The 14,615-nt window shown below is 33.3% G+C and overlaps 1 protein-coding gene across 4 annotated transcripts in view; it reads left to right on the top strand.

Moving 5' to 3' along the window:
• Positions 1–14,615, top strand: part of GGPS1 (geranylgeranyl diphosphate synthase 1) — a 42,847-nt gene that overhangs the window by 9,672 nt on the left and 18,560 nt on the right. For 2 of the 4 annotated variants that reach the window (XM_051993577.1, XM_051993576.1), the window contains exon 2: positions 8,258–8,353. In XM_051993577.1, coding sequence (XP_051849537.1) covers positions 8,284–8,353 — 70 coding nt within the window. In that variant the 5' untranslated portion in view covers positions 8,258–8,283. Of the gene's footprint in view, positions 1–8,257; positions 8,354–14,615 lie in introns of those variants that run through there. The other 2 variants (XM_051993578.1, XM_051993579.1) reach the window with 2 other exon arrangements.

Genomic DNA, 14,615 nt, shown 5'->3' with positions numbered 1-14,615 from the left:
TTAAGAAACTCTATACCTATTAGTATTAGTATTAGTAGGTATTCCACTTAATGGACTAGATTAAGTGTAGTGTTGCTTACTGAATTACTTTGTCTATCCATTTTGTCAGACTTTGCCTTGTGTATAACACACAAACAATTTAGTGTCATAAGATAGGGCTTCATAGGCTAGGATACCTACATCATTCAGTTTCTCCATCTCTCATCTCCTCAAATCTTTACTTTGATTCACTGCAAGTATCCAATCCATTGACAAACCTTGTCATTTCTATTTTCACAATATCTCTTGTATATGTCCCCTGTTCTCCATTCACCCAATCATTACCCCAGTTCAGGCATCTGATACCTCTCTTTAAAGTAATGTTGTGGCCTCCTAATTATCTCCTTGCCTCTCTTCACCTCACCCATTAAAGTGATTTTCCTCAAAGGTAGGTCTTTGTACCTCTATTCTCCTCTGCTTATAAACTCAAGTGGCTCCCTAGAACCACAAAAATCACATAAAGCCTCTGCTTGGCATTTAAGCTACTTCACACCCTGTCCAATTTCTACTCTTCTAGTCTTCTCATGTTTTATTGTTGTTTCTTACGTGTGACACTCCATTTCCTATCTCTGGGCCTTGGCTCTGACTAATGCACGCTCATCAAATTTTCTCTTCATCCCCCCAGCCAATGGAGCTTTCCTCTCTTAAGGACACCTTCTAATCTGTATATATATTGTGTGTAGCTGGTCTTAATTTTCATGTCATCTCCTTTAGAGTTAAGTAAGCTCCTGGAAAGTAGGGGCTGTTTTTTTTACAGTTTTTGCCTTTCTTTAGCAGAATGCCTGCTACATAAATTTCTTTGATCAATTCATTATCTTTGAATAAGTTGACAGTCAGAATTACAAAAGAGAACCTTAGAGACCAAATAGAGAATTAAGAAAAAAAACTTGAGGCTTTCTCCTGGAGCCATTCTATCTCTTGCTATGATAACGTTCATTCAGATTTTATGATTTATCATTAGTAAGGCCAAAATGGAAGCTTTCAACCTGATTTTCCTTGATGTTTTCCCTGAACCTCATTAAATGTTTACAAACTAGACTGAAATAGGCAGTTCATTCCCATTCACTCATGTAATGAATTGTCTCCCAAGAAGATAAATATGATAGTTGGCACTAACATGACTAGAGTATGACAGGAGCAGGACTTTACCAGATTCAAAAAAAATTATAAAATGTGACAAGGTAACATTGTATATGAGTGAACATTAACTCATTTGTGTAAAAAGCTATAAACCTAGGGGTGCATATTTAAAGGTAAAATATTTGAATGAAGATCAAAGAAATGAAAATGGAAGTGATATCAGGGTGAAAATACACTATAAACAGCCAAGGCATCTGGAGGGCAACTCAAGGCTTTTGAAGAAGCTATATATAGTTGTCCTGGAGGACTTCCCCCTTTTTCTTTTTTCTTTTTTTTTTTTTTAAAACAAATCAACTCCTCTGTCTGACATTTGGAGCCTTCACAATCTGGTCCCAGCTTACTTTTCCAGGCTTATTTTATATTACTTCCCTCAGTGTACTCTGATTTTAACCATATTGGACTAATTTCAGAATATGCTATTTCCCACATGTGACATTCCTTCTTCCATCTTCATGATTTTGCTCGTTCTGTCCCCATTGTCTGGAATTCACTCTCTTATCCTGTCTACTCCCTGAGAATTTCTGGCTACCTTCAAATTGCAGCTTAAGTGCCACCCTCTCTACTTGAGATTTTTCCTGATCTCCACTTCCTCTAAATTATATTTGTGTTGTACGTGTGTATATATATAATTATTGATATAAATGTACAGAGGCATATATATGTTTTTATATTTCGTTTTCTTCCAATAAAATTTTCTTGAAATTAGGGATTGTTTAGTTTTTTCTCTATATATACCTCTAGTTCCAAAGCACTTTTCATTTCACATATTAAGCATTTAATTAAGAGCTAATGGCTATATCACCTTCTAATTCCATCTGTCACTTCAGTTCCTGAACTCTAAAACCATATTGTCAACTACTAGATGTCCCAAATTCACCATATCTGAAATGGGATTGATAGCCTCTCCTTCACTCAACTGATCCCTCCTTCCAAATTTCCTAATCTTTGAAATCCTCCTAGGACCCCAGATTTGGTATCTCAGTGTCATCTCTTAATTACTTTTATCTTTTTCTTCATCCTCATTTATTGGCCAAGTCCTTTCCATTCTACCTCTTTATTATTACTTTTCTTTTCTTGCATATGGCCACCATCTTCATTTTGAGTTTGTTTCTCACTTATATTCACTTAATTATCTCCTTGTTTCTAGTTTCTTCTGTATATATACAGTTCATTCTCTCTTATGTGGTACCAATGAGATATTTGACTTGCCCAGGGTTAGAAATAATCTGCCTGTCCTTTAAGGATTGTTTATCCATTACAACATGAAGTCTTTCAACACTGCATAAACATACAAAAGAAAAATCACCTTCATTTTTTAATATATCATAACAAAAAACTAGATTTAGTAGAAGGAATTTTTACAAATTGAGAAACTATGCCAAATATTTGGGAACTATTCTACTGAGAATCACTAAGAAATCTATTAAAAGACATTAAAATGATTATGACAAAAATAAAAGAAAAAAATGAAATTTTTTTAGTTGGCTAGAGTGAGCCAACAGAGCACAAATATCTGTATTTTGCCAGTTTATGAATATGTCTTTTAAAAATATCTTATCAATGTCTTTCTTTGCATCACAGTCATTTCAACCCTTTTTTTCTTCCATATTGAATTGTCTTATAAGAAAGAAAACAATTAAAAACATCTCAGGTAGTGATCATAAGTGACAATCTATTCAATCCTTTATCCTACTAGTCCCTTCTCTCTTGGCCCCATCATTGGCAGCCTATTTCATTTTCTGCTCTTTAGAATCTTCATGGGTTTTTCAATTACTCAGAGTTTGACATTTTTAATGATGTTTTCAATTACACTGAAGTACAGTTACACTATAGTCACTGAATAGACTATTCTCATAAATTTAATTCCAGAAGGGACTTTATAAAGGTTCTGCTTCATCATTTTTATAGATGAAGAAACTGAGGCCCAGAGAGGTCAGTTGACTTGCCCAAAGTTAAAAGAAAGTGGCAGAGTTATGATTTGAACCCATTTCCTCTGCCCATTCTTGACTAGATTTTATAGATGGATGAAATGGTTTTCCATTGTCACACAAGGATTCAACTGCAACTTCACCATACTATGTAAACAACTCTAAATAAAACTTGAAATTCTGATCCTTGGGAGGTTTTTGTGTTTCTTTTTTGTTTTTTTTAATTCTAGAATTTTATCTCATGAAAGATACCTTATGATGAGTAGCCAGGGATATTGAAATGAATTGTTTGTTAGATGAAATACTTCTTATTGACTATTGGAAGAGAATAGCAATTCTGCAAAAATTGATATCCCTGCACTGATTCTGTAAAAGATATTGATCTAGGGTCTGTATCCCACAAGATAATAAAAAGAGGAAAGAAAAAGAGGCATATGCAAAACTGCTAGTTATACTCCTTTGTTGTAGTGGCAAGAAACTGGAAATTGAGTGGATGCCCATCTGTTGGAGAATGACAGAATAAGTTATGATATATGAATATAATAGAATATTATTCTATAAGAAATGATGAACAGGCTGATTTCAGAAAAGTCTGCAAAGACTTAAATGAACTGTTGTTGAGTGAAAAACAACCAATATTTTATACATTAACAACAAGATTGTCATGATCAACTCTGATGGACTTCTCAACACTGTAATGATTCAAGGCAATTGCAGTAGATTTGAGATAGAAAATGCCTATCACATCAGAGAGAACTAGGGAGACTCAATGTGGATTGAAGCACATCTTTTTTATTTGTTTGTTTTTTTTCCTTTCTTGTTTTTTTCCTTTTTGGTCTGATTTTTTTTTTTTTTTTTTTTTTTTTTTTTTTTGCACAACCTGACAAATACGGAAATATATTTAAAATAATTGCACATATTTAACCTATATCAGATTGCTTACTGTCTTGGAGAGGTGATAGGAGAGGGAAAAAGAGGAAAGATTTTAAATACAAAGGCTTATGAAAATGAATAATTAAAACCATCTTTATATGTGTTTGGAAAGTAAAGTACTATTGGGGGAAGAGATATTGGGCTATTATTTCATTTTCCTTTTTGTCCATTTTATCAGTCTGATGAATATGAGGTAGAACTTTAAGTTGCTTAAATTTGCATTTTTCTGATTATTAATGAGTTGGAACGCTTTTACAAATGACTATTGAGAGCCTGAATTTTGTTATCAAAAAACTGCCTGTTTATATCTGTTGGCCATTTATCAAATGGAAATTTATTCTTATAAATTTGAAATTTGAATCAGTTTCTTGTACATCTTGGAAATGAGATCTTTATCAGAAAAAAATCACAATAAAAATTTTTTTTCTCAATTAGCTCTTTAATTTTAGCTATATTGATTTGTTTGTGCTGACAAAAAACATTTAACATATAATAAAATTGTTGATATATCTTCTATAAGCCTCTTAGTCTTTTGATGAATTCCTCTTCTTTCCAAAGATCTGAAAAATAGACTTTTCTTTTTTACATATTCTTTTTTGTTTTTGATATCACCCTTTGTATCCAAATCTTGTATATGTTCTTATACAGTGTGAGGTGTTGGTCTATACCTAGTTTCTTCCATATAATGTTCCAGTTTTCCAAATAATTTTTGTCAGATGGTGATTTCCTACTCTAGTAGATGAAATGTTTAGCAAACAATAGGGTATTGTGGCCATTTGCTTACAAATCCATTCAGCAGATTGATTAATCAATACCTTGATTATCGTTTTGTAGTCAAGCTGCGATTAAGTTATTGAGATATTTGTAATTTGTGAATGTTTTGTATTTACAAAAAGTATACTTGGAAAAAGTTTTCCTTCAGTGTTGTTTTTAAATTTGCTGTTATTTATTCTTTTTTCCTTTTATTCTTAACTCCTTTTAATTGTTGCTAATGATCAACCAAAAAAGATAATGTTGTCCCTTTACTCTGGCAGTTCTTCCAACAATAAATGTTATGGGCCAGAACTTGAAACAGGGTGCTAGGTCACTGGAATTGATAGAAACAAAATTTATGTACTTGGTTCATACCTTTGGAGTTCACACCTTTGGGAGAGTTCACACATTAGCTCACACATTAAAGTTCACACCTCTCGCACCTTTAGAGTTCACACCTTTAAGAGATCATATAAAAGGAGCTACTACCAGCCAACGAGAGACTTTGGGAGATTCACAAGTCACAGCTCCCACAAGCTCACTCTCTTGGAGGAGGAGTCAGATCCATTTAGTATTCCACCATTGTGCTGGCTGGAGGCTTTGGATTCAGAGGGAGCTGGAGGCTGAAGCAGGCAAAGGCAAAGGACTAGCAACAAGAGCTCTCAGAACCAAGGAAAGTTAACAGGGCTATTTTGGAAGAGACATTAAAGGACTGGACTTTAACAGCTGGCTGTATTTAAGGTGATTATTACTCAGAACTGAAATGAAGGCTGCTTCCAGAAGCTGCCCAAGAAACCTGCTCCCAGAGAACAATTATGTTTTAGAGACAGATTTTACAAAACTATAGTTTCTATACTAAAGTATAGAAAGTTTATAGTTTATAGAAACTAAAGTTTCTATAAACATTTTTTTATTTTGCAAATAAAATGATACATTTTTCAAAGTAAAAAAATGAATTTCATTAATTTTTTCTAGCTCTATAAATTGATCCTTTAATAAGAAATTCATGCCTTATTAACTGGCATTAAAGGTGTTGAATTTTCATATCAGTAGTGCAACTAGGCTGAATCTTCATATCGGTAGCACAGCTAGAAATTGATTAGAGAGCAATACAGTGTTTTAGTATGGAGATTGTGAAATAAGTTGTTTCAAGCATATATGGCACTCCATTACAATTAAGAAGTAATTAAGTATGTAAAATATAGTAAAAGAAAAAAATGAAGAGACTTAAGATTCAAGAAAAGTCCAAGCAATCGAAGGATGGAAAAATTATATTCATTTATTATCAAAATAAAATCTTTCAGTTAAAGTAGAATCATAAAGTGAAAGAGGAACAGTTTTTTCTTCCTCTACTTAAGCAAGAACCTCCCTCATGTGCATATCTTTGCTTTAAAAAGGAAAATTCATTACTTCCTGTGGCAGCCCATCCCACCCCTCAAAGACTACTTGGCAGCCAGATGGAGTGGTTTGAGCATTGTCCTTGGAGTTAGGAAGACCTGTATTCAAATCCTTCCCCAACTTCTTAGTAGCTGTGTAACCCTCATCTGTAAAATAAGGTTAATAATGATTAGTTCACAAAGGTGTTGTAAGAGAGCATATGTAAAGCACTATATAAATGATACCTATTATTAAGTTTTTTCTTACCTTATATGTGCCTCTTGTTTTTTATTTTATCTTCTGTGGCCAAATAAAACAAATCTAATCCTCCAGGTGATCACTCTTTAAGATTCTTAGATAGCTTTCATGTCTTTTTAAAGTCTTTTTCTGGGATAAATAAACATGAACAAGTCCTTCTGCCAATTCAGAGCCTTAATAAAGGCATTGCCTTTAATTAAAACATAGCTGTATGTTTTAGCTCAGAGAACCTAAATTAAATTGACTGGATGGCCCCCTTCCCCCCCCCTTTTTTTATAATAGCTTTTTATTTAACAAATACATTCAAAGATAGTTTTCAACATTCACCTTTACCTTGTATTCCAAATTTTTTCCCCTCCCTTCGCACCTCCCCCTTCCCGTTGACAGCAAGCAATCCAGATATAACTTAGGCATATGTAATACTTCAAAATATATTTCCACATTTATCATGCTACACAAGGAAAATCAAGAAATAAGAAAGGGGAAAAAAAGTGGAAAAAAAAAAAACAAGCAAACAAAAAAGGTGAAAATACTATGTTGTGATCCATATTTGGTCCCAAATGACCTCTCTCTGGATACGGATGGTTCTCTCTCCATCACAAGTTTGTTGGAATTAACCTGAATCATTTCATTATTGAAAAGAGCCAAGTGGACAGCCCTTTCTTAGTTTGAAAAAAGAAAAAACATTTTTTGAGCATGTAAAATCATGTTTATTCATTTCTTATGTATGATTTGTTTAGTGGTGTTTAAGATTTTGTTCATTAAATCATTCCTACTCAAATTACTTTAAAATTACATGTATATATTGATATGTTGATTTTATCAATATATATATTGATATATTTTAAGCACCATTTAAAGATAAGTTAAGCCGATCCAGCAGTGTTTCTATTGGGCTTATATCCCAAAGAAATACTAAAGAAAGGAAAGGGACCTGTATGTGCCAAAATGTTTGTAGCAGCCCTATTTGTAGTGGCTAGAAACTGGAAAATGAATGGATGCCCATCAATTGGAGAATGGCTGGGTAAATTGTGGTATATGAATGTTATGGAATATTATTGTTCTGTAAGAAATGACCAGCAGGATGAATACAGAGAGGACTGGCGAGACTTACATGAACTGATGCTAAGTGAAATGAGCAGAACCAGGAGATCATTATATACTTCGACAACGATATTGTATGAGGATATATTTTGATGGAAGTGGATTTCTTTGACAAAGAGACCTAACAGAGTTTCAATGGATAAATGACGGACAAAAGCAGCTACACCCAAAGAAAGAACACTGGGAAACGAATGTGAACTATCTGCATTTTTGTTTTTCTTCCCGGGTTATTTATACCTTCTGAATCCAATTCTCCCTATGCAACAAGAGAATTCGGTTCTGCAAACATATATTGTATCTAGGATATACTGCAACATATCCAACATATAAAGGACTGCTTGCCATCTAGGGGAGGGGTTGGAGGGAGGGAAGGGAAAAAAAATCATAACAGAAACAAGTGCAAGGGATATTGTTGTAAAAAAAAAATTACCCTGGCATGGATTCTGTCAATATAAAGTAATTATTAAATAAAAATTAAAAAAAAAAAGATAAGTTAAGCCTGTCTGTAATCAAAAGGAGTCATAATAATTATCTTTCAGCCTTTACTTTCATATGAATAAAGTTAACAAGCTGAACCCTGAAACTCATTGAGGCATAATGCTAAGAAAAGGACCAATAAGAATTTCATTTTTCATTTAATTTTTGTTTGTCATTCTCGAGATAATTTGAGGACTAACATTATCACCATGGTTCAAATAAATAACAGTGGTTTATTGTTTTAACAGATCAGCTTGTTTGAATTCTACAAATTATGGAAGAAGCTCAGAAAACATCTGAAAGAATACTTTTAGAACCTTACAGGTACTTACTTCAACTACCAGGTAAACTGTTCTTTTACAACACATAGTAAAGTTTTCTTCTGAATTTCTTTCTGTTCTCTACTGCACATTTTTTAAATGTTTCAGTGCCTTCTTTTATATTGCATCATCATTACTAATCTCACTTCTCTTAACTCTTTACCTTTCCATATCCCCAATTAAAAACCAAGAGAAAGAAAAGAGGAAAAAAAAAATTCTTGCAAAAAAAGTAAACTAAGTCAATCTAATGGATCCACATAGTGGTCATGTCCTGAAATCTATGTTCTTTTTTGCCTTTTGTGTTATCACATCTCTGTCAGTAGTAGAGTAACATATTAATTCTTTTGTCTTCTGGAGATGTGATTAGTCACTTCATTGATCAGAGTTCTTAAGTTTAACTCACCCTCAATTTTCTTAGAAGTAATACAAAAAACCCATTGGATTCTAATTCTTCCAATTTCTTTCTAAAAGACAATCTAAGGTACTTTTTTCCCCCTTTTAGTTCCCTCTTGGAGTTAATGTTCTCCTTAATCACCAGCAAATATCCCCAGACCCCTCATCCTTGCTTACAAAAAAAAAACTGTCTTTCTAGAGAGGTGTGTTGGAGAAATTATGCTTTGGTTTTAAAGTTATATATACTTTATAAGTTTTGTAATCATTTGGACTAAGGGGAAGAGGGGAATGTGTTTTGAAAGAATGCCCATCAATAGAAAAATTTGTTCTGGAAAATGATGAGTGGGAAATTAGTAAATAGCTTTTTATGAGATAAATAGAATGTTAATTTTAAAACCAGTTAAGGATAATGCTATTCGAGTGCAAGGGATAATGTTGTAAAAAATTACCCTGGCATGGATTCTGTCAATACAAAGTTATTATTAATTAAAATAAAATTTAAAAAAATTAAAATAAAATAAAATAAAATGAATTTGGAAAAAAAAAGGATAATGCTATTTTTTTTTTATTATATCAGTAAATACAGGATAACTTTAATGACCAAAATTAGAGGAAAACTTATAAGTTTTCTGCAAACGTGCTTAAGTTTGTTTAAAGTCTAAAGAAATTGTTTAAGTGGCCACATAAATTTCCTCCACTCCCTATATTTTATCCCAAATGCTTCAAAATATCCATTATTTCATCACTTTGGACTTTTCCTCTAATAATACCAGTTACAATTGCTCTGCCCATTAGTCATTAATCAATCACTAATAATTATGTATCTTTAATATGTCATGTTCTGTGTTAGGTGCTAAAGATAAAAAAGAAAAAAAAATTAATTGAATTTTTCCCTTAGAGAATATGTTCTTTTGAGAACAGTTTATATATAAAATAATGTTCAAAATAATATTCAGGGAGAAGGCACTAGCAACTGAAATAATCCTATATGTATTAAGAAAGAGGAAATCAGCATGAGCTTAGGTAAATCAGCCTGACGCCTATGAGTGTTCTGATCAAGTATCCTCCAGAAGTATTGGGATGAAGATCTGTAAGACTTTCAGCAATTTGGGCCCAAACATAACAGGGGAGGTGGAAGCCAACAAGGAAATGAGAGACAGGACCAAAAAGAATCTAAACCAGGGTTTCTTTTGACTCCTAGGTATACAAATCAAAATTTATTGATAATAATTTATAAAGAAATTAATTTTAAAATAATTCTTTAGTATACACGTTACCATTTATTAAAGAGTAAAGCAAATTTATACATTAACAAAAAGGATATACTTGTTTGTTTTTACATAAAGAATTAATTCTGGGATGAAGATCTGTAAGACTTTCAGCAATTTGGGCCCAAACATAACAGGGGAGGTGGAAGCCTACAGGGAAATGAGAGACAGGACCAAAAAGAATCTAAACCAGGGTTTCTTTTGACTCCTAGGTATACAAATCAAAATTTATTGATAATAATTCATAAAGAAATTAATTTTAAAATAATTCTTTAGTATACACATTACCATTTTTAAAGAGAAAAGCAAATTTATATATTAACGAAAGGGATATACTCATAAAGAATTAATTCTTGGCAAAATTTATTGTTGACAAATTTTTTGTGATTCCCACATTCAATTATGTGACCCTCATATGGGGTTGAAATGCACAATTTAAGAAGCTTTGGTGTTTAAATACCCTATCTAAGAGTACAGGAGAAAACAATCTGTCCCATGGCACAAAACTAGATAATGAGGCTAAAGATGATGTTAAATAGATGAAAATATGCAACACATGAAAGAGATACTGTGGGATCAAAGAGATGCCTGAGAAATAAATCCATAAGAAAGAGTAATCTCATAACACCTATAAATAGGGCCTCAGAGGGGAAAAAATCTACTAAAAGAATACAAAGAAGAAATGAAAAAAAAGATTGAAAAGTTAAATAAGAGCCCTGGAAAAGAAAACAATTAGGGAAAAAGCTTAGAACAGAAGATTGAAAATCTTACCCAAATAGCACATTCTCAAACAAATAGAACAAATAAAATAGAATTTCTTCACTTGAAGAAACCAGATATTGGAACAACATAAAAAGATTGGAGGAAATAATTGAAGAAAATGCAAAGTATCTGCTATCATAAAAACTGACCCGGAAAACAAATTAACAAAAGATAATTTAAGAATCACAGGACACCCTGAAAATCATGACCAAGATTATCATTGGCATCCAAGGATGTATCAGAAAGAGGGGACAAAATCAGTAATCTAATCAGGATTCGAGCACTTCAGCTAGGCTGGTGTAAGAAGAGAGAATGATACCCATTCAGCTATTAAAGGATAGTTAAGAATGGAAACAAAAGATGGTCTTCCTTGCCTTCGCAAAATAATCTGAAAGGGGAAAATTCTCAGTCTTTAGCTAGAATAGAAACTATTTCTTTTTATGCTCTTTCTGAGCTATCAAAACACACAGTGAGCACATGAGGCTTAGGCTGGGACCTATTGTTGATCTGTGAGATCCAGAGTGATTTGGGTTTAAAGGCATTATAAAGCAGTTCCTTTTGAGTATTCATTGGCTTTATCAAAACTTAGTTTTCCAGAGCTACTTTCAGGAAGTCATATCAGGAAAACTATATGAAATAAAAGTTAATTGTATTAGTTTGTTGTTTTGTTTTGTTTTGTTTTCAAATGATAGAATAAATAAGTAGGTAAGGGAGCAGGGAGGAAGTTTAGTTCCCAAACCCCAAGGTACCTCGCAGAGTATAAGTGATAAAAATGGACCTTTGGACAGAGAACCCACATATTAAGGGCATAATTTCCCACATGGACAGGGAGAAGAGGAGAAAATAACAGCATTGTCCAACTGGAATTAGACCCTTGGGAACATCTACTACTAGGCAAAGTAGTCTTATATTTTGCCTTCATTCTTTTTTTTTTTTAAATAGCTTTTTGACAAAACATATGCATGGGTAATTTTTCAACATTGACCCTTGCAAAAACTTCTGTTCCAATTTTTCCCCTCCTTCCCTCCACCCCTTCCCTAGATGGCAGGTAATCCCAAAAATGTTAAATATGTTAAAGTAAATGTTAAATACAATATATGTATACATATTTATACAGTTGTCTTGCTACATGCTACACAAGAAAAATCGGATTTAGAAAGAAGGTAAAAATAACCTGGGAAAAAAAACAAAAATTTTTGCCTCCATTCTTACTTAGGTTTTATTTTGTCTTATTTGCTGAGACAATTGGAGTTAAGTGACTTGCCCAGAATTCAGGGCTGGTGCTGTATCCACTGCACCGCCTAGCTACTCCTTTACCTAGGTTTTAATTACTGAATTTAAACCTTAAAATTTGTCTCAGACAATTTGAGACCTGAAAAAACCCAGCTCAAAAAGACCAAGGTCTCCTAGCAGAGCCATCTCCAAGTCATTCTGACCTATATCTTTGTCAATGAATTCTGATGACTCTGGAAGGAAGGAAGGTTGATGACTTTGCACAACCCTGCTTCACTCAAATCCAATTCACTTGCAAGTCAAAACATTACCCTCCCAGTGTCCTTGTATCTCTATATCAAGGACTGAGGACACAAAAGCAGAGAGAGTCCCTGCTCTCAAGAAACTTACATCCTGATAAGGGCAGACAGCATCCCTAAGGAAGTGATTGTCAGAGAAAGACACTTTGAACCAGAAATTTCCTGCAATAGTAAGTAGATCATAGGAGAGTAGACTGACACACCCCTCACAGTAATGGTGGCAGAATTGTTTTAATAATGGTTCTAATATGGGGTCTGAGGAATGGCGGGAAGAATCAAAGATGTATGCATAGAGAAAAGATAAAGATAGCCAGGCATTAAGTGAAGCATGTCTGAGGTTTGCCTAAAATTGTGGGCAGGGTAGAATTCTGTCTTTGACAGGGGAAAATGTCTGGGGAGTAGGAGTTAAGGATATGAGCTATTTATTTTATCTACTCGATTTTATATTGGAAAAGTGATTGGATATGAGGGAAAATAAGAGAATCAAATTCTCCATGACAAGTAATCAAATCTTGTTCATGTACCAACAACTGCTTTTTCCCCATCCTTACTTCAGCCAGATGATTTCTACCTGCGAGTCCTAAGTCTTTCAAGCTGAGGGAAGTTTCTGTCATCAGACAAGACAAGTAAAATCTCATGAAATAAAGAGGTGGTATATCAAGTTCTTTTTTTTTTTTTTTTTTTTTGCCTCTGCTTACCAGTCTCTTTTGTACAAATATCTTGTCTTAAGTTTCTGATTCCTTCTTGATATTCCCTGTTTTCTAATGCATTTTTGTCCCATTTCCTGTTGCTTCAGATCACGTTCCCTATGAGCAATACAAACTTCTGAATTGTTCAAACCACCCATTTCATCTTGCTTTTAGTAAATAATCTCCAGTTTTACTGAGGTGTTTTTTTTTTTTTTTCCCCGAAACTACTTAGTCTTCTTCACATCTTAAGTTTTCAGCCCTGTTTTAATACCTTTTTCTCCCCCTTCTACTACCAATTCTCAATTGCTTTTGATCTCTGATGAGTGTATAATCCCCAAATTCAATGGTCTCTCTTCATTACTTATTCTCCTTGATCTCTTGTAGCTTTAGACACATGTAAGGGAAGTAGCATGGTATAATAATAGATTGTGTTTAAATCTAATGATCCAGTCCTTGTTTCTCTCAGCCTTTTTTTGGTATTTGGGAAAAGCTGTTTCATCTCTTTGCATCTCTAAAGGACATTTCAGTTTCCTAAACTATGCAATGAAATCTGAGATGCTCTCAAATTTTTATGATTCTATAGTACCTTCTCTGCCGGCTTTTCTTATCTTAGTTTCTTTATTACCACATTGACTCATAATTCGCCATCCTCCGTGACCATCTAGCTTTTAGATTCTTTGACAAATTTTAAAAAACCTGAAGACTAGTTGGTACTCAGCAATAATAGTATCCAAAATAAATAGTATCTAAATCAAAATTGCTGGTGAGGTCTTCCAATTCATATTCCATATTGATCTCCTTCTTCTATCTTAAGTGGATTCTTGGCCCGCCTCTCTTTATTATAACTATTTAAATAAGCCATTTAAATTCTGACCTTCAGTTTTTTATTCTTAGAAAATGAAGTGGTTTAATTAAAAGACATAATCACCTACATCCATTCCCATGGTTTCCACTATGAACCTATGCATAATTATAGTAAATTCATTTTTTAAAAATATTCAGAAACAGATTGAAAGATGCAAGATTTCTGCCTAGCTCTACTAACCTGAATATCTCATTTCCTAAACATTTTCCTTTCTACTTAAGTGAAAGAGATGAGATGTAGTTTAATGATTTGAAATTTCCAAAATCATGCTGTACTTCAGCAATTCAGTATTAAGATCATTTTCTACAGAGTCCATTTTCTAGGTCCAGAAATGCTGTTAAAACAGGGGGGATGGAGAATGAAAAAAGAAAGGTAAATAAGGAAGTAAAGACATACTTGAAAGGATACTCTTTGTGGGACAGTACTTTATAAGTAAAGGTTATTAGGAATAGAAACCTAGCAGAAGAGATCACAAGAGAGAGAGAGAGAGATACTAATGGAATATTATATAATTTAAAGGGCAAGATCCTAGATGAGATGGAAGGGGATAGAAACGGACAAGTTAAAAAAAAAAACTAGACCTGTAAGACTTGTGGAAGCTTCTAAATGACCTCAGCAGGGAAGATGACTATATTCTCAAAGCTTTAAGTAAAGAAAGAGAGAATAGGAGATTTTTAGTAAAATATTTAATTTCTCAAATAGTAGTCCATATTATTCAGAAAAGAAATAATGAAGTTACTTAAAACTAGACTAAGGAGAGCCCTAATCAGGAATTTA

This window comes from Antechinus flavipes, chromosome 4 (assembly GCF_016432865.1).
Source record: "Antechinus flavipes isolate AdamAnt ecotype Samford, QLD, Australia chromosome 4, AdamAnt_v2, whole genome shotgun sequence".
In the NCBI taxonomy this organism is placed as follows: Eukaryota; Metazoa; Chordata; class Mammalia; order Dasyuromorphia; family Dasyuridae; genus Antechinus; species Antechinus flavipes.
The sequence above is the reverse complement of the archived record's forward strand: the minus strand, read 5'-3'. Positions and strand labels throughout refer to the sequence as shown.